This window comes from Octopus bimaculoides, chromosome 10 (genome assembly GCF_046866305.1).
Source record: "Octopus bimaculoides isolate indiv1 chromosome 10, ASM4686630v1, whole genome shotgun sequence".
NCBI classification, from domain to species: domain Eukaryota; kingdom Metazoa; phylum Mollusca; class Cephalopoda; order Octopoda; family Octopodidae; genus Octopus; species Octopus bimaculoides.
Genome location: NC_142937.1, coordinates 30,882,714 through 30,908,619, shown reverse-complemented (window position 1 = coordinate 30,908,619; position 25,906 = coordinate 30,882,714). Strand labels below are relative to the sequence as shown.

The following is a 25,906-nucleotide window of genomic DNA, read 5'->3' as shown; positions in this document are numbered from 1 at the left end:
GTTGTGCTGTTTTCTGACTTTGTAGGCATGCCCACATGTGTTAGATACATGGAGCTCAAAAAGGAGATAGAAGTAATGTTGGTGGAAGAGGCAGATCATTGAACCAACCTATAACATCTCTGCATTAGACTGTAACTGTAACAGGGTCAGTGCAACATGTTTAGTTGTAGTTTTGGCCTCTGATTTACAAAAAAACTGAGTATTTGAGAAAAATTACTTGAAATATTATTTAATAATTCAAATATTATATTTATCATTCCTAACCTTCATCATATGAAATCCACTTTGGTTCCATGCGTGCGACATTCCCTGCCATATCTGGTCATTCCCCTCAGTGTCTGTTTTCTACTCCAGGCACAAGGCCCGAAATTTCTGGGGCGAAGGCCAGTCAATTAGATTGACCCCAGTATGCAACTGGTACTTAATTTATCGACGCCGAAAGGATGAAAGACAAAGTCAACCTTGGCAAAATTTGAACTCAGAATGTAACGACAGACAAAATACCGCTAAGCATTTTGCCCAGTGTGCTAACATTTCTTATTTCTTTATTGCCCACAAGGGGCTAAACATAGAGGGGACAAACAAGGACAGACAAAGGTATTAAGTCGATTACATCAATCCCAGTGCATAACTCGTACTTATTTTATCGCTCCTGAAAGGATGAAAGGCAAAGTCGACCTCGATGGAATTTAAACTCAGAATGTAACGGCAGACGAAATACCGTTAAGCATTTCGCCTTCCCTCGGTGTCTATTTTACTGAAGTTTAGGCAAAAGAGTAGTAGTAGTAGTAACAGTATGGGGGGGGGGGCATGTGCTGTAAGAGTGGATTACTGCATCCACCATTTGTTGGTGGTTGCGTGCTACTCCAGGTGAATGACACCTTTGCACCACTCAAATGACAACCTTCCAACCCATGGGTTGTTGCTGTTGAAGAATGTTACGAGGCTAGAGTGCCAATCCTACTTCAACCTCTTTTAGTTGCCTTTGTCAACACAAGAAACATTGGGTCTATTCGTCGACGACATGCCAGTCTCCACACAACACAAAACAAAAGAGGATAAAACAGAATTATTCCTTTTAAAATTTATTTTTAGCTTTTGTCTGATGTCAGCTGTGTCTCGCAAACAAATAAAACCTGACTAATAAAGAGAGACAGGCTTAACAAAACAAATGTTTACAATGTCAGCCAGTTTTAATTACTGTTTAATAAATTATGGAGTTTGTTATTTTTCCACTGCAACATATTGTGTAAAAGTTCTTTCTATTTTGATTGTTTTTCATTATGGAGGGAGAGGGAAGGGGGTATTTGTATTTTGTCTGAGGTAAATAAGTTGCCAGCTAAGTTTTGTTTGAGACCTAGATGACCATCTGATTTCCCAAAGGGCCTCTGTTATGTAGAGAATACCATCTTTCACTCCTGTTCAACCTTCAACACACAAGTGTCTTCTACACACACACACATACACACACACACACACACACACACACAGCCTAATCACTTTATGCCATGAAGAACAACCTTGAAAATATCTTTCAAGAGGGTCATGATGACATTTTCTTTTACAACACAAAAGATATATCCTCTACTTTATATCAACAAAGCAATCTTATATTATGTCCTTCTTAACACATAAAACCACACCTATATCTAAAGATCTCGCAATCACCACAATTTCTGAGATGCACAATCTCTGATGATCTTTAACGATAACTTCATGATACGCTAACAAAAAATATATTTCACCATGTTCAATTGCTGACAAAGCTTATGTAATATTTTCTCTTCAACGTTACTCACATGTATAGGACAGTCTTGTTTGCTCTCTCTCTCTCACACACACACACATCTCAAACTGCATCCAATAGAATCGTTTGACTGAACTGCAAAAATCCAATTGCCAACACTCTACACCAGTTGTACTCAACTGGGTTCCACATGTTCTTAAAGTTTAAGGTCCAAATAAACTGGTTCTATTTCTACAATACTCAAAATATTTTTAACAATTTTTTTTTACACAATTCTTCATAATATTTAATTATAAAAATATAATGAAATTTTTTAAACATAGTGGCTGTGTGGTAAGTAGCATGCTTACCAACCACATGGTTCTGGGTTCAGTCCCACTGCGTGGCATCTTGGGCAAGTGTCTTCTACTATAGCCTCGGGCCGACCAAAGCCTTGTGAGTGGATCTGGTAGACGGAAACTGAAAGAAGCCTGTCGTATATATGTATGTATATATATATATGTATGTGTCTGTGTTTGTCCCCACCAACATCGCTTGACAACCGATGCTGGTGTGTTTACGTCCCCGTAACTTAGCGGTTCAGCAAAAGAGACCAATAAAATAAGTACCAGGCTTACAAAGAATAAATCCTGGGGTCGATTTGCTTGACTAAAGGTGGTGCTCCAGCATGGCCACAGTCAAATGACTGAAACAAGTAAAGAGTATTGAATGTGTATGAGAGTCCAGTAGAATAAACTAGGGATCAAAGGAGTCCAGAAGGGAAAAAAAGGGTTGCAAAACACTTCTCTGTTGCCCCTAACTCCCAAATACATCATCTCCTTTCTCTGACTCTACTATTGCTTCTACAAGTGTCTCTGCTTCTTTGAACTCAGCCAGTTGCATCATCCTCCCAAGCTTTCTTTCCCTTTTTCTGGGTTGGTTGAAATTACATTGTATTTTTGGACAGTTGTCATGCTACCCAGCTATAGAAAAGGATTTCTTGATTTCTTTCAACTAACACATGTATAAAAGGCAATTTTCTGTAAAACATTCATGATGAATCTCTGAAATGAGATGAAACACTAAATAATTATCCAAAATTCTGACCCCCTCCTTCTTATATATATATATATATATATATGAAATTTTATTTGATGATGGTGGATGATATATCATGATGTAATCTTTTGTGACTGCATTAAATAAATAAAATTCTACCAAAATGGCTGTTGTAAATTTTAAATACCATTTGTGTTTACTTTTAATACCTACACCACACCAAGGACTCATCCTTGAGTCAGATCTATGGTTTAAATTGGATTTGGTACCTGCATGTCCACAGTATCCTACCACCACTTGGTGCATTCAATGATGAACCATGTTATTGCACCTAGCCATTTCTGGTAGCCTATCAGTTGACATGCCTTGATTCTTATGAATCCATACAGAAAAATTATTATGGGTGTGTATGTGTGTGTGATTGTATATATGCATGTATGTATATGCATATGTGTGTATTTATATGTATGTATAAGCTTGTGTGTGTATATATATATATATATATATATATGTATGTATATGTATGTATGGGTGTTTATATATATATGTGTGTGTGTGTGTGTATATATATGAGTGTATATGCTTGTATGTGAATATATATCATTTAATGTCCATATTCCATACTTCACACACACACACACACACACACACACACACGTACTTATGTGTATATGTTTATGAAAAACTATATGCCACTCGTTGGGAAATAGTGATTGCAGGTATGTCCAAGGATAATTAAATAGTCTTCTGTGTAGACATTATTCTAAACTTAAATTCTAAATAATAATACGGTAAACATTGCAAAGTCTGCTGGCATCTAAATTACAATGGCTAATAAGCTCTTTAATATTAGAGTTGCGTCATATCTGCCACACCTTTTGTGAGGCTGTCTATCGCAGACTTTTGTTTTAGACACTTTTTTCTCATGTTTGTGTATAAGAGTGTATATTTATGAAACTGCCTACCTGTATGCACACACACATGTATATATAAATGCATATTTATATTTATGCATATATGTATAGACATCGCCTTCCTGGCACTTATGCCGGTGGCACGTGAAAAGTCATTCGAGCGAGATCATTGCCAGTGCTGCTGGCACGTAAAATACACCATTTTGAGCATGGCTGTTGCCAATACCGCCTGACTGGCCTTCGTGCCAGTGGCACGTAAAAGCACCCACTACACTCTCGGAGTGGTTGGCGTTAGGAAGGGCATCCAGCTGTAGAAACACTGCCAAATCAGATTGGAGCCTGGTGTAGCCATCTGGTTCACCAGTCCTCAGTCAAATCATCCAACCCATGCTAGCATGGAAAGCGGACATTAAACGATGGTGGTGATATATATTTATGTGTGTGTGTGTGTCCATTGACATCACCAATAGTTGAATACAAAAATAGCTTTTCTTAGATTATTTCATCTTGGCAGTCTTTTTTGTACATTCCTGTACTGGAACTATTTTCTTTAGTTCACTTTGAATTTAACTAATTTTGGATCACCTTGAAAACATGTTAACATGTATTTTGGGAAATATTAATTTTAATGATATTTTCTATATCTAAATATGTTAATACAACAGAAACAATTGTCAGCTTTGTAAGGTGAATTCTATAATTAAAGATGTGATTTTTCTCTATACGTATCTTTCTTATCTATTCATCCAACCAACCAACCAACCAACCAACCAAAACCCTTCCACAATCTGAAGAATATACCACTGGCATTGTCCAAATAATCTTAACATCGGATTCAGAATTCATCCAAGACTGGGTTCACATGCCATATGCCCTCTACACAATTCAGGTTCACAACACATCAATTCGCTGCAATACAATTACTTTTCCTCAACAGGCCCTGCTCTATTTGATATTATCTACAAAACAAATCAATGAAAGGAAAGATCCCATCACCTTCAAATGATATTTGGACAAATTTTACTTCAAGGGATACCAAATAAACCACCTATACTTGGATACAGTTCAATTAACACTTAAATGGACCGTGATATGGTCAATTCAGTCAACCATGATACCACTTGTACTTGACTGAATGGACCATGATACCACAAAACTTGACTTAAAAATGCCGTGATAGATTCTATCAGGTGGTGCTATTATGTCAGACTTGATCTCTGGCCAATCTTTGGCTGGAACATATCTAAGTTATATATGTAATGTATATACACACACACATTATAACTTAAGTTTATGAATCCATTCAGTAACTTGTTTCGGGTCCTCAGCAGGCACAGTTTACCAGTTGATGATCAGAAATGAGTAACTCAAGAGAACTGGAAATAGGAACGTTTAGTATCAAAGAATATTCTACACTTACTGAGTCCTGTAATGTATCGTTTTTCTTGAATCAACAGATATATAACTAATAGTGACCTAAGCAGTATTAATACCAAAAGATAATGTTTATCTCCACTTAAAAGTGGATGCTGTGCTAGAACACAAAACACTGCATTATTTAAAACCATGAGAGAAAACCCTCATATGGACTTGTGGCACGTATAAGCACTTGTGTTTATACTGCTAGAAGGAGATAATTGTCTGCCACCACTGCCAGAACTGACAGATCACCGCAAGTGTGTGCATATGAGAGGTCCTCTCATGATAAATTATGCAGTATTCTGGGTTCTAACACAACATTCAGTTTTAAGTGGGGATAAATATATTCATATGTATCCTTATTTTATTTTATAATGAATTTTATATATATAATTTTTTTTTCCATACTGCCATAGGTTGGACAAGACCTGTTGAGGCTGTATTCTCTTGTTGTTCACATAATGAAACTCCTCAGCAGCAGAAATTTTTTTCACAGCAAAATGCAAACAATGACAAAGTCACCTTAGTGGCCATATTGATTTATGCTTAGTGCCCAAACAATGTCAACACACACACACACACACACACACACACACACACACACACACACACACACACACACACACACACACACACATGCAGTAGTTATATCATTGAATAATCCTGTCCCATTACCTATGTCAACACCTTCACTTTTTCTCAATATTTTTGTATCATATGAAATGTCAGAAATTAATGACACAATTCCTCATTCCTCTGTTGTGTTTATATACTCTTAAATAACTGCGTACTTCTCTCTCATTGACTCCTCTCTCTCACCTGTTACATGTCACTCCTCACTCACTCTCTCTCTCTCTCCCTCTCTCTCTCTCTCTCTCTCTCTCTCTCACACACATACAATCAAAGGATCCTTCTGTGTCAATTGATGCCCTTAGCAGTATGACATGACACTGTGAGCATCATTTGCAACATTATGGAGGAGTGTGGTGAAGGCAACCCAGCTAGAAGGATTCTGAAATCCAGAGAGAAAACAACCTGTCGAGAATAGGAATTCAAAATATATTTGTACGAAGCAGATATGGACTCCTTAATGCACAAGGATGGTAACTCATCTGAGAAGGCAGCAATTCTGAATCCTCATCATCATACATCCATTTTCCTTGTTGGAGGCAGACAAGGCTACAAGTGGCACCAAACTCCATTGTTTTTGTCCCAGTTTCTGTGGCTGGGTGCCCTTCCTAATGCTGACCACTTCACAGAGTGTTCCGGGTGCTTTTTACATGGCACCAGCATGGGTGTGATATATGTGGCATGAGCTCGGATGTTTTTCACACAGCACTGGCACAGATGCTATTTGTGTGACACTAGAACGGGCGTTCCTTATGTGGCACTGGCATGGGTGCTTTTTATGTGGAACTAACTGAATGTAAACTGATATAGTGTAGAGAGGACATTTCAGTCCAGTTGGTCAGTTTCTTTACTCTCCGGTGACACAAAGAAGTGCTCTCAACCCATGAAGTGATGTGTGATAGGAAATATGTCCAGCTGTGAAAAAAACACAGAGAAGACAGAGTCATTTCAATGATGAAAGCCTGATTGTGTCAACAGGGTTAATCAGGTTAGTATTACCTGTAGTAGTGAGGTGGTAGCCAGGTGAGAAAGTCTAGCCATGTTATAAAAGGCCTTTGACCATCTGCTAATGATTGCACCCAATTTCTTTTTTTATAGATCCTCCTTTCTGATTGGAGGCACTACTTCAGGGCTACTCATATCAATGTTGGTATTGATGAAGGATCTGGGGAGTAATGTGAATGCTAAAGGGTTTGGGGATGACAGCAGTCATCTCTGTGTCTGTGATACTCACTATATGCGCCAATGAAACACTAATTTTTGTTATTTCATTACTCAACAGTCCCAGCCAGAGTACTCCCCAATCATCTGAACTGTATGAGTCGAAGGTAAAGGATACAGCTGCACCATGTAAGAAAGTACCCCACAATACTCCTCATGATGTACCCCATGGGGTTGATGATTTACCTTTGGGTGTTGAAGGTTTGTATTGCCCTTCACATACTTCTCTTTCTTTCCTCCTTCTCTTTTACTCTTCTCAACCCTTGTTCTTCACACTTGGAAGTGTTTTCAAACTTAGATATTTGAATCAATTTCTTATAACAAGTGTTTTTATGACTACATACCAACACCCATTCTCTCTCTCAGAAAATATGTATTTTTAACTTTGACCCATAAATAATAATAATATTAAGATAAATAGCCTGAGGACACACTGGTAGATTTATGTATTAGTTGTAGCCTTGATACATGCCCCAACAGTGCAGACACATGTGTAGTGTTGATTAGAAATACATTCTTTCTTCACAGACTAATAATAGGTAAGTTATATATTTTTTCAACTGATTTTATTGTATTTTATAGTAGGTTATTTTAATTGCTTATATTATTTTATTAGATATAACTTTCTATGTGTATTCCATACAATAAGGTTATCCTGAAATAGGAGTTGCAGTTCTATTGGTAAAATCCCAAATTTGTAATAATATATATATACACACATATTTATAAGCATTTTTTTCTGATAGTTACAAATAATGTGTCACAGTTCACCTTGGTGAGGCCAGTGAGCCAATGATAAGGACTGAGTCAGTTCAGTGCATTTTTCTAGTAGAAGATGAACTGGAAATGTATTATTGGTTCCTTGTTCTTCACACAGACATGATTGAGACTCAAGAAGTGGTACCCCTTGAATGAGTCTCTCAAAAATAATTCTACTCAGTATGTTCCCAAAAAAGCTGAGGAGAGAGAATTACTTTGAGAATTATTGCAAATGTCTTTTACCACCTTTTCATTTCTACAACACCATCAGCAAAAGTGAGTTAACTTTCTAAACTGGTTTTGTTAGCCTCCCCGCACCCGCTAAGGTTACATATATCAAAGCAAGTTAATGGTAGGTCCTCAGTCATGTAATAAATGTTGTATTTCAGTTGTCATGATTCTGTGATGCATGGAACTGCGAAGAGACTTATGTAAGGGTTGTGGTAAAAGTTGTGCATCATGAGCTAAGTTAAGATGTCATCTTAGTTTCGTAGCTCACGAAACAATGGTCAGGCTCATTAATCAGCTTCCATCATCATGTGTATTTCTCTGTGTGTGTGAGAGAGAGAGAAAGAGAGAGAGCTTGAGAGCAAGAGTAAGCAGTAAAAGACTAAGTGGTTTTGTATAATTGATGTTTATTGTTGTTTACCAGCCAATACCCTCAATGAAATACCAGCGAGTAAACTGAATGAAATGTCACCCTCTAAGCCAAATGAAACAACAGCCTCTACCATCAATGAAACACCAGTCAATAACTTGAACAAAATGACCCTCAGTTCTACTTCAGATGAAAATGAGAGGTAGGTGTGGCAAGAATATGAAATATTCTCTTTAAATTTCACGAAAATTGAATTTAAGGTAAAAAAAAAAAAAGACTAATATTGATGAAAAATGTTGAAGTTGTTAAACTGTTGACTGTAAAATTATTACGTCCTGATCTTGTACAACAACCCAGGCCCTGGTACCACCTTCTTTTACTATTAATATTTTGTTCATGAAATGATTGATCAGAAGTATTGTCTGCCAAAGAAACAGTTACTTGTTACACAGTGCTCCTGCTGTCTACAGCAATATATTGTACTTCCTCATGGGACCTATTTTGCGTATTAACATTAGAAGGGTAGTATGTTTTTATTTTCTATATATTTTACCCTTACTTGTAGTACTTGATGCCATTAGATAGTGAGACCAGTATATTATTAGCAGTATTTTGTTTGTCTTTATGTTCTGAGTTCAACCTCTGTTGAGGTTGACTTTGGCCTATTCATCCTTTCAGGGTTGATTAAATAAGCACCAATGAAGCATTGGGGGTCGATAGAATCTACTATCCTCCTCCCATAAAAATTTCAGGCCTTGTGCTTTTATTAGAAAGGATTATTAAAATAAGTACCAGTTGAATACTGGGGTTGATGTAATTTACTTGTCCTCTCCCTTGAAATTGCTGGCCTTGTGCCAAAATTTGAAACTATTGTTTTTGGCTTTGTAAGTTCGTCAAAGGTAAAGGATCTGATCATCCCATGCTTGTGAGACAGGTGCAACTGATGCCTAGGCTGGATATCTGAGAAAGTTAGTGTCTACAGGTGAGAACTGGGAGATGGGAGGTTGGAAACTGATGGATGGTGTTGGGTTCAATTATGCTAGGATAAGGTGGAGGTGTTTAACTTGGCTGGCATATTAGGACTTAAATACTCAACTCAGCCCATTCATGGACCACATATTATTGTTGCCGTGGTTATTTAGACTTAATTAAGCAAAAAATGTAATCAAAGACATTCCAGCCTTGACTATCTTTTTTGTTTCTTATTTGTATATCAAGAACCATATGTTCTTCTAATATAATAAGTGCGAAAACTAATTTCAGTGTGTCACACTTCGACCCCTTCTACTCCTACTATTGCTCATGTTAGGATGAGAGTTAGAGTAGGCATAGAGAAGGTAATAGATTGACGGTTGTGATGGTAATGAGGTGATAGTAATAGTATGAGCTGTAGTTGTGATAGAGGCGGAGGTGACAGTGATGATGGTGGTGGTGGTGGTGGTGGTGGTAGTGGTAGCTGAAGCAGTCAGGGACAATGGTGATAGTAAGCAATGTGAAAGACAGTGGTGATGGTAGTGGAAAGGAAGGCTGCGAAGTCAAAGGTATTGATGGTGGTGGCGTCAGAAGTCTGAATGGTGTGTGTATGGCAGTTGTGGTGGCAATGATGGTGGTATTGGTGATAGTGATGGTGATGGTTGGAAACAATCAACAGAGAGAGAGAGAGAGAAAAAGAAAGAGGTTAGACAGACAAAAAAAATTGTACTGAACCCCGAATAGGAAGACGAAACATGTTGTCTATCATGCAGCTTTGCAATAAGTTCCAAGTCAACAAATTATATCATTGTTTTGATGAAAATTGTTCATTGCTTGAAAAATATTGGTCAAGTTTAATAAAATTAATATGTACTCAATGCATGAAGTGTCATTGTAGGGCCCAGGGCCAATGAAGAGCTCTCCACAGGAGCTGGCTTAAAAAGCCACCCAATAGGGCAGCTATTAAGCTAGTCTTTTATATGATAGACTGTGATTTAAAGGAGGTATAACTACTGTTTCTAGCAGATCAAGCAACTGCCTAGAGGTTCCTTCATTGATTTGTATAAGTGTTAAAATGGGAGAGGTGTGGGTGGGGAGTTATTAGGTCACTCACTCAACTAAAAGCAACTATTGTGTTTATAGACTGAACTAATATAATATATGTTAATTTATGTATAGTTTGATCCTGTTGCATATTCATAATGCTGCTCTGTCATGCTGGTTGTTTCTCATTACCAGCAACCAGTCTATCAACCAGTCATTTCTCTGCTGGAACTGGTTTCTTTCTCTAACTTGTTCTGGGCAAAAAAAAAACGAATGTCATGAATTTCTATTTCTGAAACTTCAAAGATTCAGAAGAATCAAGTTTTGGAAGAAATTATCATTTCTAGGTTTGCTTCCCAACCGCATGGCTCTGCGTTCAGTTCCACTGTATGGTACTTTGGCAAGTGTCTTCTAGTGTAGCTCCAGTCTAACCAAGCCTTGTGAGTAAATTTGGTAGACAGAAACTGAAAGAAACCCTTTGTGTATGGGCATATATATATATATATATATATATATATATATATATATATATATATATATATGTATATATCATTGCTTTATGCAAACGTGTTGTAAGTCCCAAATATTGCTTTTTCAGAAAACAAAAAAATACTTTCACCATTCCATTTCTTTTTACATTAGCAACAGTTGGGTGCATAAAATCGTAACGCCATACATGTATGATATTTTCAGTCAGAAATATTTTTGCAAAACTGTTGTTTGTGGGGCTTACCACACTTTAAAAATGTTAAACCATTGTACAATTTTCATATCTTGGCATCTGAAGCAGCTGGAGATATGATAGTTTGACCAAAAGAACTGGCTATTGCAGGCAAGATTAAATATTGAAAAAAGTGCATTTGACCAAATTTGGACATACAACAGTTTAACATAATAGCAATGGTAACACGCTAGCTCAATTTGAATCATTCTCAGTGGAAAGAGGCCTGTTGTTATTTCTTGTTGTTTGTATTCATAATTTTGTACCACGTTCTCCATTTTTTTGTATTTGTTTGTTTTTTTTCATCTTTGTTGCCTTACACATTCGCTAGCTTTCTTACAAAGGGGTCTAATTCTCTTAGCTAAGACATTTTTGGGGGCAACCAGATCGAACCATCTCAAGTGTAACTGTCCGAAATGGTCATGACTTCTGGAACTTGACTGATGAAAGAAAGCCAAGAGTGACTTGTCTTTTTTTGCTTGTCCTTCTAATTGTTGTTTCTCTTGTCCGCCTTTGTGTCACCTATCTGTCCAAATGTTTTAATACCTTCCATTGCATTTTTGTTCCATATATATATATATATATATGTATGTATATAAATTGTCGCCATTTCATATTGCATCTGAACATTGTTTTTGATTTTGCCAACTACACAGTATAGTAGGGTCAGTTGGGCACCATCTGTGAGAGAAGCAGCACCATGACACAATTCACTCTGTCACAAAATTTGGAAACAACATGCTGTACTGCTTGGCATTTGTGCAGGAAACTCCAATATGAACATTTCAGAGAGTTTGGGTGTCAATCTGAGGACAGTGCAGAGGATTTGAAAAGAGTTGGATGAGTTTAATGGTGATTACGAAGCTACAGCAGCTTGGAAAACACACTGTGATTGTTTTGATAAGAAAAGCACTCCTGAATTTGTTGGTGAGATCCCAGCCATGATTGACAATGATCCCTCCAATCAGGTCCATCACCAGGGACATGGGAGTGTCTGAGTTCCTTATCAGGCAGGTAATGCATGAAGACATTTGGTATTCCTCATACCATTTGTCTGTGATACAGGTGCCTTTCACATGTCACCAGCATGAGTGCCTTTTACGTATCGTTGGCACTGGCCACAACCAGGATTTCACTTAGCTTGATGCGTCTTCTGAAGCACAGCAAATTGCTAGAAGTCTCAGTCACTTGTCATTGCTTCCTTGAGTCTCAACAACTGAAGATCATATGTCACCACTTCATCCCACATCTTCCTGGGTCTACCCCTTCCACACTTTCCCTCCACAGTTAGAGATCAGCATGCTGGCTTCATTTCTTTCACGCCTTCACATGTTCTCTCCAGTCAAGGCCCATATTTCACTGCCATTTTAAAAGTAGGAATATATATAATTATTAATAACAGTTTGACTCAGCTCCACATGACTTAAAGTTTTGCCTGTGTATAGGACACATTCATCTCATTTAGTATCTGATGAGACAGACATGTCGTATGTGCCCACAAAACTTTGTCATGTGCAGCTAAGTCAAAGTCAAATTGCATACACCCAACTCCAAACCACTGGGCTCACTGCTACTTTCTCTCCATCTCTTCACTCATTTGTATGTGTGTATTCATGCGTGTGTTGATATATGTGTGTGTATTAAATTCTGCTGAGGTCGACTTTGCCTTTGTTCTTTTGGGGTCGATAAATTAAGTACCAGTTGTGTACTGGGGTCGATCTAATCGACTGACTCCCTCTCTAAAACTTTTGGGCCTTGTGCCTAGAATAGAAAAGGATATATGTGTGTGTGTATACAAACAAACACACACGCACAGACTCGATAAATGTTGATCCGGTTGCCTATTTTTATTGGTTCGCTAGTTAGAGGCATAAACCTATGTAATGGGAATAATTATTTAAAAGACTGATTGTATTTTTAATGTTGTTGACATTGATGTTGCTGCTGCTGTTGTTACTCAGACCTCTAGCACCAAAGCAGTCAATCAACGCGTTTCACTAACAAACAAAAACCTTCCTCACATGTTCCAACATGACTGAATTTTTATCATTTTGATTACCTTTCACCAAAGCTGGTCGTCCCAGTTAAGCTGACCAGTTTATTCTCTGACCTATCGTCTAAAACGTAATCTTCCCTTGGCAGCCAGACTATTAATCAGTGATTTCTGGTATTCTTCAAGTCATAAATACATTCTTATTTCATTTCCTTTTAAAATGTTCCAAGCTTGTTTCTAAATCTGCAACATTCTAGCCGGTTGTTTCAGCTCAGGTGAGTGTTGATCTGCTTATTTTTCTGGTTTTGTTTTAGACATTGTGTATTTAAGACCACATTATTAATGTGTCCACCCTTTTTAAAAGACAGTAGGAAAATTTGGTCATTATTTCTAGCATGTCAAGTGGCCACATTATGGCTCATTTGTTTCCAATGTATCCACATAATATTCCTTTTATGTTCATAATACTAATGTTCAGATCCATTATACTGATGCACACACACAATGTGGTTGCTTTGAAGTTATAGGAGACACTTGTTCAAGATGCAATGGGGCTTGGTTACAAAGCAAACTTACTTACCACATGGCCATGACTGTGCTTATATATATATATATATATATCTCGATCATCATCATTTAACATCGGTTGTCTGTGCTGGCATGGGTTGGACTGTTTGACCAGGGCTGGTAAGCTAGAAGACTGCACCAGATGTCAGTCTGATTTGGCATGGTTTTCTGTGGCTGGTTGCCCTTTCTATATATATATATATATATATATATATATATATATATATACCCACACACTCAGTGCAATGGGTAAATTGTTGCCATTTTATATTTTTAATTCCGTGCACGTGCATTGTTTGTTTTTGATTTTGTTGACTACACAATATAGTAGGGTCAGTTGGTCACCGTCTGTGAGAAAAACAGCACCATAGCACCATGATGCAATTCACTTTGCCAGAAATTTTGAAACAACATGCTGTACTGCTTGGTGTTCATGCCAGAAGCTCTAGTATAAACAGTTGGTGAACACAGAACAACCGTTGGCTTGCCATGTCCCCAAAACATGTACTAAGAGTGATAAAAATCAAACATCCAATCAACATCATGGTGTTTCGATTGATCTCTAATGATGGTGACATTATACCTCCATTCATAACATCCTCACACTCACGTGGCCGCACACTCCCCATAGCCCCACACTCAACACAGAGGCCTACATCAAGTACCTGGAAGAGGTAGTGCTGCCGTGGGTCAAGATGGTGGCTGTTGGAAGACCCTATATCTGGCAACAGGACTCTGCACCATGCTACACAAGCAAGAGAACCCAGCCATGGCTTACCTCTGTGAGGACCAACACTCGAAAGAAACTCGACAACTTTGCCCCCATGGGGCCCAATACTTGAAAGGAACTCAGCTACCTTACCTCTGTGAGCCTAACACTCAAAACGAACTCAGCCACTTGCGTCCATGAGGCCCAATGTCCAAAGGAACTCAACCACTTGCCTCCATGAGGCCCAATGCCCAAAGGAACTCAGTCACCTTGCCTCTGTGAGGTCCAACACTCAAAACGAACTCAACCACTTGCCTCCATGAGGCCCAATGCTCTATGACTCACACATAAATACAGGTACATACCTACCTTGATTCACTGAATTTTTAGCTTACATGCTGTTTGTGTACAGAAAACTTGAAACCATCAAACCAACAGTAATATTCAAGTTAGAGTTTACCTACAGGTAAATTAAGAAGCATTTACTGTAAGCTGTGTTGTTCATAGACAAAATGGTACAATTAACTCTTTAACCTTTAAACTGGCCAAATTCCAGCCTAAATTTTCTACTTGTTTTATGTTCAAACTGGACAGATGTGGCCTTTCACACCTACCCTACAATGTCATTCTAAAGATATGTAATCTCATCACTGGAATCTCAAAGCTAGAGATAATGCATGATTAATTGAAAACAATCTAAATAAATAAGGATTACATTTGTCAAAGAAATCTGAAATGCTAAAGGGTTAAGCTGAAACTGAAGTAGGGTAATGATCCAGGGATTTTGTCATGAACTTGGGGTCATATCCTGTCAAGTGTACACCAAACTATAGGTGAAACAGTCTCAGTAACTATAGTTAGATTACCACTGTTGCCATTTATTGTCTTGTCAACAGTGTTATCTCAGCAGCAGTGGCAGACATAGCAGCAGCACCAGAAGAAGAAGAAGAAGCAGACTTGTAACAGAACTCATAGAGTTGTGTGGAAAGCTTGAAGTCCTTTATAACCCCCCCCCCCCACGTGCTGAGTGTTATTACTAAGAGTGAGAGTAATTCTAGTGTAGGCTAAGATTATCTTAGCTTTCATTGAAGCCATCCATCTATGACTGTTTACTGTGTCATGTATGGAATGTGGCTCCTGCTGGATGAGTGACAATGCAAGAATAGACATAAGCTTAACACTTAAAAATACTTGGCTATAATGAAGTTTTAATTTTCAAGGGGTGTTTGGTGTAACGAGAGTTTTTAACTGAAGTAAAAATTTATTTTATGTTGAATTTATAGTTACGAACGAAGGCTTTCATCAGATTCTGTAACAATGTAAAAGAGTTATAGTAGATCCTTTGTGATCTTGGACAGAAATAACACGTTTTAGGGTGAGACACTATGTGAATAGGTTTATTAATTAAGACAATCATTTTATGCTCTTGTAATTACATAATCAATCTTGGTGTATTTGTTCAATGTATATAAACTTACATGTTGAGATAGTTGGATAATTTGTCATTCTGTTGCCTGGTGTTTGCCTTTTATATCAGCTTTGTTATCTTATAGTTTGGTTTAGGCTTGCTTTATGTGCTCAAACAATACCTGGTGTAGGTGTTTCTATTCATGGAGAGACATAGCAGTGAGTGTTGCTCTTGCAATAAGCTGGTTAAGTTTTACTACTCCCTTACTTCTTTACTTCACTTCCACACCATCATCATTTAATGTCCATTTTCCATGCTGGTATGGGTTGGATGATTTGACAGGAGCTGGTAAGGCCAGGGGAGGGGGGTCACACCAGGCTCCATTGTCTGTTTTTGCTATTGTTTTTACAGCTGGATGCCCTTCCTAATTCAAATCAATTTACAAAGAGTACTGGGTACTTTTTACATGGCACCAGCACCAATGCTATTTATGTGGCACCAGCACTGACAGGGGCACCAAGTAACTTGCAAGACAAGACTCCTTCGTTTGGAGTAGAGGTGGAGAGTAGTATTGAAGCAAGGGTGGCCATTTGAGAGATTAAAGATAAAGAAGGACAAGGATAGGTGTCTTACATGTATACCCCAGTTGGAAGAGAAAGGATAGCGAATCAACTTCTCTTCATCTCAGAGAGATAAAATGGGGAAGGAAATGAGAAAAGTAATTTGTGACACACAACTCTGAAAATCGAAACTCTATTAATTATTTTTTTCACTGAAATCGATTCCTGCATCATGCCATTGCTAAGACAATTCTTGATTTTGTCTCTTAGCTGTAATTAAGTGCCATGGGTAGATAAAGATCCCTATCTGTTGCCAGGGATTAACTTGCAGTGCTGAATTTAAAGCCTACCACAGATTTATCTTGGAGATGAGTTAGATATCCCAGATAAAAATGAAATTGTTAATAGTGTTCCCAGAAGAGTTAGATATTCTAAATAAAGATAAAATTGTTAATGGTGTTAAAAGACCCAATTAGCATGACTGATTATAGTTATGTTCAACGAGCGCTCTCCTGTGGCTAAACAGCAACAACTTTCAAAATAATATATTTTAAACTGAGCATAGCAGGCCACAATCAACTGGTCCCAACTTGTATGAAGGATGGCAATGTCATTTGAATGCCAAACATGAATGGATGTGAGGAACTAAAAATATTGCATGGCATTTTCTCTGCTGCTTTTGCTCTCCATTTTACATCAGTCCACCATCTTTACAAAATAATAAAGAAAATCACTTATGACGTAGAATTCTTCTGATTTTCTTTCAGTAAACCCTTTGAAAATTCTACAGATGTGGCCGGAGAGAAACCAGCCTCAAAAGATACCACCCAACTGGTCATTAATCCACAGGACAAAACTCAACAATGGCTACACACTCTTACAGGAAGACAACACAGTTTTGGCTCTGATCTCTCAGCTGGGACCAATTCCAGTAGGTCAGTTATCAAATTTAACACTTAACTTATTATTGTTAATTGTTTGGTTTATTGGCTGGTTGAGTGGGTTGGTGTCTTTCTCTGGCTCAGCCAGTGGAGGAGCACCATTGATCCTCTTTGATGCCTCCATGACTGCTAAGGAGAAGAAGAAGGAGTGGAGTAAGTTTTCCTTTAACCTTGAGACATAACCTGAATGGTTGCAACAGAGTGGCCACCACTGAAGCTATTCAGGACACCACATGGAGTTAAACTAAGCCATGGATTAGATCTACCTCACCTCCCATGCAGGTTATATCTTGGTGGTATTGAGATAAGCCTGTATAATCTCCCACTGTCTTTTATCAAACAAACTGCAAAGCTATCTCAATAAACTCTACCACCACTACAGCTACTGTGACCATAGCATCATTACCAACATCATCATCATCGTCATCGTTTTAATGTCTACTTTTCCATGCTTGCATGGGTTAGACACACTTCATTGAGGCAGATTTTTTATAGCTGGCTGTCCTTCCTATTGCCACCCCTCACTGGTTTCCAAAGTAGGTAATATTTTCCCAAGGTTGGACATATTTACAAGGAAGATTGGAAATGAAGGCCCTACCTGTAAGATGATGATGATGATGATGATGATGCTTATTTACAACTATTATGGAATGTCAGGGCAAGGAACCCCCACCCCTCTCGGAGTGGTTGGAGTTAGGAAGGGCATCCAGCTGTAGAAACTCTGCCAAATCAGATTGGAGCCTGGTGTAGCCATCAGGTTTCACCAGTCCTCAGTCAAATCGTCCAACTCATGTTAGCATGGAAAGCGGACGTTAAACGATGATGATGATGATGATGATGATGATGTATATACATACATATTTTTATGAGACACGTTCGTGTCCGTAGAACATGATCAATGCTTTATTTTGCTGAACTCTCATTTGTCGTTCACAACAAGAGAATCAATCATCATCATCATATATATAAATATATCTTCTGTGTTTTACATGTTTCAGTTATTAGACTGTGGCCATGCTGGTGCGCCACCTTGAAGAATATTTAATCAAATGAATCGACCCCCAGTACTTAGTTTTTTAAGCTTGATGCTTATTTGATCAGTGTCTATTGCCAAAGAGCTAACTTACAGATATGTAAACACAACAACAGCATTTGTCAAGTGGCAGTGGTAGGGGACACACACACACACACACACACACACACACACGAACACACATACACACATCTATATGATTGGCTTCTTTCAGTTTCTGCCTACCATATCCACTCACAAGGCTTTGGTCAGCCTGAGACTATAATAGAAGAGACTTGCCCAAAGTACCCTGCCCTAGGACTGAACCCGGAACCATGTGGTTGGGATGCAAATTTCTTACCACACAGCCACACCTGCTCTTAACATTTGTACCTAAAACAAACTACTACTGTTCTTATTATTATGGTTTAAACTGTTATTATCTGAGACAACAGAGCCTGTCAGTTGCATCTGTGAATCGGAATGTGGTAGGGGCTCTGATATTAATGGGGTTTATCAATGTTGAAAGGTCTGGCTACCATCAACAGCACTTAATTGTGAACCTTTCTCACTCAATGTAGTTTAAACTACAAAACAAATAATACCTACAAGTTGATGTTGAAACCTGGCCAATGTTAATCTTGATTGAGTAGACCTATAATTAAAGGCATTCCACCTGTGACCATCCTGTCTTTCTTGAAATGTAATTTATCTTGGATTACATAATCAAGCATGTCCTTCCATTTATCTTAAGATGTGATATGAGGAAGATTGGACTGCTATTTCTAGCATCTTGAGTGACTACATTGAAGAACTGTTATTGCTTCATAAGATTACAGTATTGTAAATTGGAGTGGAAGGAGTTAAGCCAGGCTGCCTGTGCTCCAGATATATGTCACCTTGAGAAGAGGTGTTCTTATGTGGATCAGGTTACTGGAAGACCAGACATTCTTTCATAATTATGTAGGTGAATGAGTCTGGAGAGGAGAACAAGACAGCTTTGAATGAGTCTGATATGCATTGTAAGATTTAGAGTAATAAAGATCAAAGGAAGAGGCTTCTGCAGGTTGTTGCCACTCATATCGGTCAACCTCTTTTATCTTGACATGACACTTGTAATTTTGTTTGGTTTTCTACAAGTTTACTCAACAGTCTCTCTCTTTCTCTCTTTCTCTTTCTCTCTCTCTCTTTCTCTCTCTCTCTCTTCTCTCTCTCTCTCTCTCTCTCTCTCTCTCTCTCTCTCTCACACACACACAAAGTCAATTTGTCGTTCACTAATTATTTTTATCGATGGTTTATTTGAGAAAATAAAATGCAACACCTTGCTTTTGGATGGTTTATTAACTAATTGGTTCTTTTTTTATGTTTTTTTTTGCCTTTCCATTCCTTGGCAGTTGTATAACAATTGATTATGTCCGTATCCTGGATTGTTCTCCACTACATAAAACACTTAGAATTTCAGTGACCTATTCATTTCCCTGCTTTAACCCTTCTGCTACCAACCCATCCATGACCATCCCTGCTTCTTCTTTTAAAGTGATCTAAATTAAAATTTCGTATTGATTTATGTTTCAAACACCAGGTTTAATAATGACAATTTTATTTCATTAAATTCCTCATTGTTCTCAAAATTAATTAGAACAAGGCCACATATTTCATTAGAAATATAATGACAAAAGGGTTAACAATGTTGCATTGATTTGCTCCATTTCAAGTGATTTCCCATATTTTAGATTCCTGACAATGATTCTCCTCTCATTTTCACAACTTGGTTGAGTTTCATTTTGCCAGGTTCACATTGTGATGATTCTGGAATGCTACGAATTTTTTTTTTTTTTTTTTTAATTATTTCATGATTCCATTTGATATCAACAAACTATGCTGTGTACCCGTGCATAACAAGGGTATCATTTGCTCAGGCGTGTGACTACAAGTTGACAATCGATATACTTGTCTGTGACTTACCCTGAAGGGTTCAAGAGATGAAACAAATCGTTTACTTTGTTTTTATTGTTGTCTACTTTTATTATTTCATTTGTAAACAATATTAAACACTCATGATAAGCAATCATTAGTGACAGACAGAGCAACCCATGTCCATGCACCTCTTGCATGTTTGGCAATCACATAACCAGCTACACTTCAAAACGGCGACCATTCCATTTTCTCAAATTAGGTACAGTATACTGCTTTTGTTCTTCTAAAATCATAAATTGCTTAACACTAACAAAACCAGTTCCTCATTCTACAAGGTGGCCTTTTCCGCTTTCCCTCTCTCAAACTACTATCTATGTTGCCTTAATGTCGTTTAGGAGCGTGGCTGTGTGGAAAACAGCTGGCTTCCCAACTATGTGGTTTTGAGATCAGTTCCACTATGTGACACTTTATGCAAGTGCCTTCTACTATAGCCCCTGGATGACCAAAGCCTTGTGTGTAGATTTGGTAGATGGAAACTGAAAGAAGCCTATTGTGCATGTGTATATATGTGTGTGTGTATATGAGTGTATGTATATATGTGTGTATGTATGTGTGTGTGTATATGTGTGTGTGTGTGTGTGTGTGTGTGTTTGTCCCCCACAACTGCTGACAACTAGTGTTAGTCTGTTTGTCTCCTCATAACTTAGCAGTTCAGCAAAACAGACTGATAGAATAAGTTTCAAGCTTAAAAACAATAAGCCCTGGGGGTCAATGCATTCAACAAAAAATTGTTCAAGGCAGTGCCCCAGCATGGCCACAGTGCAATGAGTGAAACAAGTAAAAGCAAAAAAGATGAGAGAATAGAATGAAACCCTATTAGTTGATACGATCAACATTGTGGCAGTTCATTCGTTCATTCATTATTCAATTGTTCTTGTTATTGTTTTTATTTATTTTGGTGAGTGTACCCGGAGGGGGGTCGGGTGGGGTGGTCAGTGTATTGAGCTCGTCAGGTTATTTCATTTCAAAACTGCAAATCATAAAACTACATTCAGCTGGTGTTCTACTTTCTCTCTCTCTCTCTCTCTCTCTCTCTCTCTCTCTTTTTTGCATCATCATCATCATCATTTAACGTCTGCTTTCCATGCTGGCATGGGTTGGACAGTTTGACTGAAAACTGGTAAGCCGGTGGTGGTGGGGCCGCACCAGGTCCCAGTCTGATTTGGCCATGTGCCAATAACCTGACACTGTCATCAGTCACGACTACGGTCTCACTTGGCTTGACAGGTTTACACAAACACGATATATTGCCAAAAGTTTTGGTCACCTGTCACTGCCACCATGAGGCCCAACGCTTGAACGGTGCTTTTTTCGTGCCACTGGCACAGGTGCCATAACAATAACATTTGATAACAGGACTACAGTTTCTGTGATAGTATTTGCAACATTTCAAGGGCAGCAAGCTGGCAGAATTGTTAACATGTGGACAAAATGCTTAGCAGCATTTCATCTATCTTTGGGTTCTGAGTTCAAATTCCACCAAGCTTGACTATGCCTTTTATTCTTTCAGAGTCGATAAAATAAATACCAGTTACATACTGGGGGCAATATAATCAACTTAACCGCTTCTCTGAAATTGTTGGCCTTGTATCAAAATACGAAACCAGTATTTATAACATTTTGTGCGATACTGCTGTTTGTAAACTTCCTGTGATAATCTTCTGTGTGAACCCAAGTATGAGAGTAATCTGTGTAACTCCCTGTGTGACAGTCACTTAAAAAACCCATTGTTGTAACATTGACTGGAGTAATAAACTGTGTCATAACATAAGCATTTGATTTGTGTCTAACATATGCAACATATTGTAGGATTCTGTTGTGTAATTCTGATGTCTGTAACACTATATGATAACATATATATAACCTACAGTGTGATATATTTAACCTAATTATTTAACCTATAAATATTTATATATTTAACCTATAAATATTTATATACTTAACCTATATATTTGCATGAGACCCAACTCATGTAAAATTGTGATTCTTCAATTTTTATATTCACATGTGGCTACGTATAACTGGAATTAATTTACTACAAGACTTAGAAGACTTTCTTACATAGAATTAATGATAGCAAGATGTTTATGAATAATTCTGAGAATGTCTCTGGCATGTAACTTTACTGATATGAACCAGAAAATTATCACCATCATCATCATCATCATCATAACATCCAATTTTTTTTGCTGACATGGGTCAGATGGAATTTGTTGGGGCAGATTTTTCTGTCACCAACCCTCACTTGTTTCCAAGTAATACTTAGGCCATGACCAGCTGTGTTTTCACAGAATATTGGAAATGACACTGCTTGTATGATGGTGATGCTCATTTACAATCATCACATGACGTCAAGACAAGGAAACACACACACTCATGCACATACATACATACACACACACACAAACACACACACACACACACACACACACACACACACACACACACATATATATATATATATATATATATATATATATATTTATTTATATATATATATGTATGTATGTATGTATGTATGTATGTAATTATATATATTCCCTCTTCTTGTATTATAATTTTTGGAGATGAATTCTGTTGATATTAACAGATTTCCACATGTATATTCAGTAAAAGGAGAATTCCTTCTGTATGATATGATAGCATATGGTAGCCAATATCTGAGGAGGAGCGTTGTAAAGCATGCTATAAGGTTATTACCCACATAATATTAAATCACACACACACACAAACACATATGAAGGACTTCTTTCAATTTCCACCTGCCAAATCCACTCACAAGGCTTTGGTTGGCTCAGAACTATAGTAGAAGACACTTGCCCAATGTACCATGCAGTGGAACTGACCCCAAAACTTTGTGGTTGGGAAGCAAACTTTTAAGCCAATATCTTATCTACAGCTATGCCTATGACATAGGTTTCATTTGTCCCTGATTTGCTGTTCTTTATTTTTCAATAATTTTATTGCTACTTATTATAATATGATTTATTGCTCTTGTGTGTGTGTGTTGCCAATATTACTGTCTGCTGTCGGTGACATGTGGCCTGCTTATAGAAGTCATACCAAGAAGCTGTAGACATTCCACCTTCACCCTGTTTAAAATGCTGAAAATTTATTTAGAGGTTAATATTCTTGGTACTGGAGTATTGCATCTTATAGTATTGCTCCACATCCGTACTCTCCCATCAGAACTAACCTGCACTGGTTCCATCTTAACCAGAGTACATGTCTGGAAAATTTGCTGTAAGAAACTTTGCCATGCAAACAATGAAAAAACATATTATATCGACATTTTTAAAAATAGAACAAAATAATGGTAAACCACTCTGTTGGGGTGGTTGGTGATAGGAAGAGCATCCAGCTGTAAAAGCTTGCTGAAACAGAAACAAAAGTTTGGTGCAGGCTGCTGCTGCCTGGCTGGCTGGCTCCTGTCAAACTGTCCTACCCATGCCAGCATGGAAGGTGGACATTAAATGATAATGATGATGGTGATACCAAGTACACCTGGCATGAGGAAAAGAGAGATGTGAGGAATTTGAGAGTGGCCAGTAACATTGGTCAAAAAGCAAGACTTGTTAACTACTTCCAGATACATCCATGAAGTGCAATTTAAAGCCGGTGAGCTGGCAGAATCATTAGCACACCAGGTGTAATGCTTAGCGGTATTTCATCTACCGTTACGTTCTGAGTTCAAATCCTGCCAAGGTCGACTTTGCCTTTCATCCTTTCAGGGTTGATTAAATAAGTACTGGGGTCGATGTAATTGACTTAATCCTTTTGTCTGTCCTTGTTTGTCCCCTCTATGTTTAGCCCCCTGTGGGCAATAAAGAAATAAATATTTAAGTGCAATTGTTGGGCAGTGAGCAAATGCTTGGAGGCATTTCGTCTGTCTTTACATTCTGAGATCAAATTCTGCCACCATTGATTTTGCCTCCCATCCTGGGTGGGGGGGGTCAATAAAATAAATGAGTTGAGCACTGGGGGTCAGTGTCATCAACTTACCCCCTCCCCGAAATTGCTGACCTTGTGCAAAAATTTGAAACCATTATTATCATCATCATCATCATCATCATCATCATCATCATCATCATCATCATCATCATTATTATTATTAAGGCGGTGAGCTGGCAAAATCATTAGCCTGCCAGGTAAAATGCTTGGCAGCATTTTTGTCAACCTTTACGTTCTGAGTTCAAATTCCATGAAGGTCAACTTTGCCTTTCATCGTCTCATTGATGAGATAAGTACCAGTCACGTACTAGGGTCAGTGTTGTTAACTCCCCCCCTCCTTTACAATTGCTGGCCTTGTGCCAGAATTTGAAATCAATATTTCAGTGTCATCCAAATGACTATGATGTGTGATGTGCGTTGTAGTTAACAGCTGCTGCAGTGTGTGTCTCTGTGTATGGACTGGATGTTTCTCATATTTACTCTCTATTACACACACACACACACACACACACACACACAAATATACACTTGCAGGCACACAGACATAATTGCAAATATTCACACTTGTTGCCATAACAATTAATGAGTATTTACATATTTTTTCACTGTCATTGCCATACAGAAACATGCACACACACACACACACACACACACACGCACACACATAAACACACTGATACACTTACTCATACATACTCTCACACTCTCTCATATATACACACACTTTACAAAGTCACCCACACGCATACACACACAATGATACATACTCTCACACTCTCTCATATATATACACATTTTACAGAGTCATGCACACACACATACACATACAGACATACTGATACACTTATACATACTCTCACACTCTCTCTCATAAACACACTTTACAAAGTCACACACACACACACTAATTTATTATTGGAAGCAGCTGGAAGACTTCATTAAAAGACACTAAACTGTCTTCTTATATTACTTCTTAGAAGGAATCCAATATTATGAAGATCAATTATTGATTTTTAGCTTTGAATGGAGATCATAAATTTATGGGAGAAATGTGTAGTTAGTTCAATGAACTCCAGTACATGATTGATGCTTCTTTCATTGGCTAAAGGGGTAATGTGAACTGGACAATAAGGGATATAACTCATCTCTGTCATCCTACTACTTGTGCCCCTCTTCTATCATCCTGGGTTAACTATAATATTATTGTTTCTTTATGCCAGATCAGACTGGTGCCTGGTGCAGCCTCCTGGCTTCCCAGACCCCAGTAGGACTGTCTGACCCATGCTAGCATGGAAAACGGATGTTAAATGATGATGATAATGAAGATGATGTCACTCACTAAAAATGTTTTTGTTTTTATTTCCAGCATTGACATTCTTTTACAGAGCAGAGAAGCAAATCCTGAAGAAATCCTTCGAAGTCTTGGATTTGGATCTTCCCAAAACGATGAGGTCAAGGCACGGATTCCGCAACGTTTCTTTTCTGATTCTAAGTTCTGCATTGACGACTTTAAACAAAGATCCGAACTACAAGAACTTTTTGATTCCTGGAAATCTGAAAAAAATTCCTCAGGTCAGTTTTTAAATCCAGTCCATGTTAGTGAAACCATTCAGTTTTTTTCAGTGAATGAAGTCCCTTCACGTTACATGCAACCGAGCAGTTTGACCATGCGGTCAATCATGGGTGCGCAGAAAAAAATTGAAGAAGAAAAAGAAAAGCAACAAC

At 37.9% G+C, this 25,906-nt stretch overlaps 1 protein-coding gene across 7 annotated transcripts in view; it reads left to right on the top strand.

Annotated features, from left to right (window-relative positions):
- Positions 1 to 25,906, top strand: part of LOC106868200 (uncharacterized) — a 137,309-nt gene that overhangs the window by 79,000 nt on the left and 32,403 nt on the right. For 6 of the 7 annotated variants that reach the window (XR_008265018.2, XR_008265020.2, XR_016243370.1 and 3 more), the window contains 4 exons: positions 7,031 to 7,170; positions 8,381 to 8,528; positions 17,068 to 17,235; positions 25,548 to 25,753. Coding sequence is in view for 2 of the 7 variants with exons in the window: in XM_052971099.2 (XP_052827059.1) it covers positions 7,031 to 7,170; positions 8,381 to 8,528; positions 17,068 to 17,235; positions 25,548 to 25,753 (662 nt within the window). In the remaining 5 variants the exon portion in view is untranslated. The remainder of the gene's footprint in view (positions 1 to 7,030; positions 7,171 to 8,380; positions 8,529 to 17,067; positions 17,236 to 25,547; positions 25,754 to 25,906) is intronic. The other variant, XR_008265019.2, reaches the window with a different exon arrangement.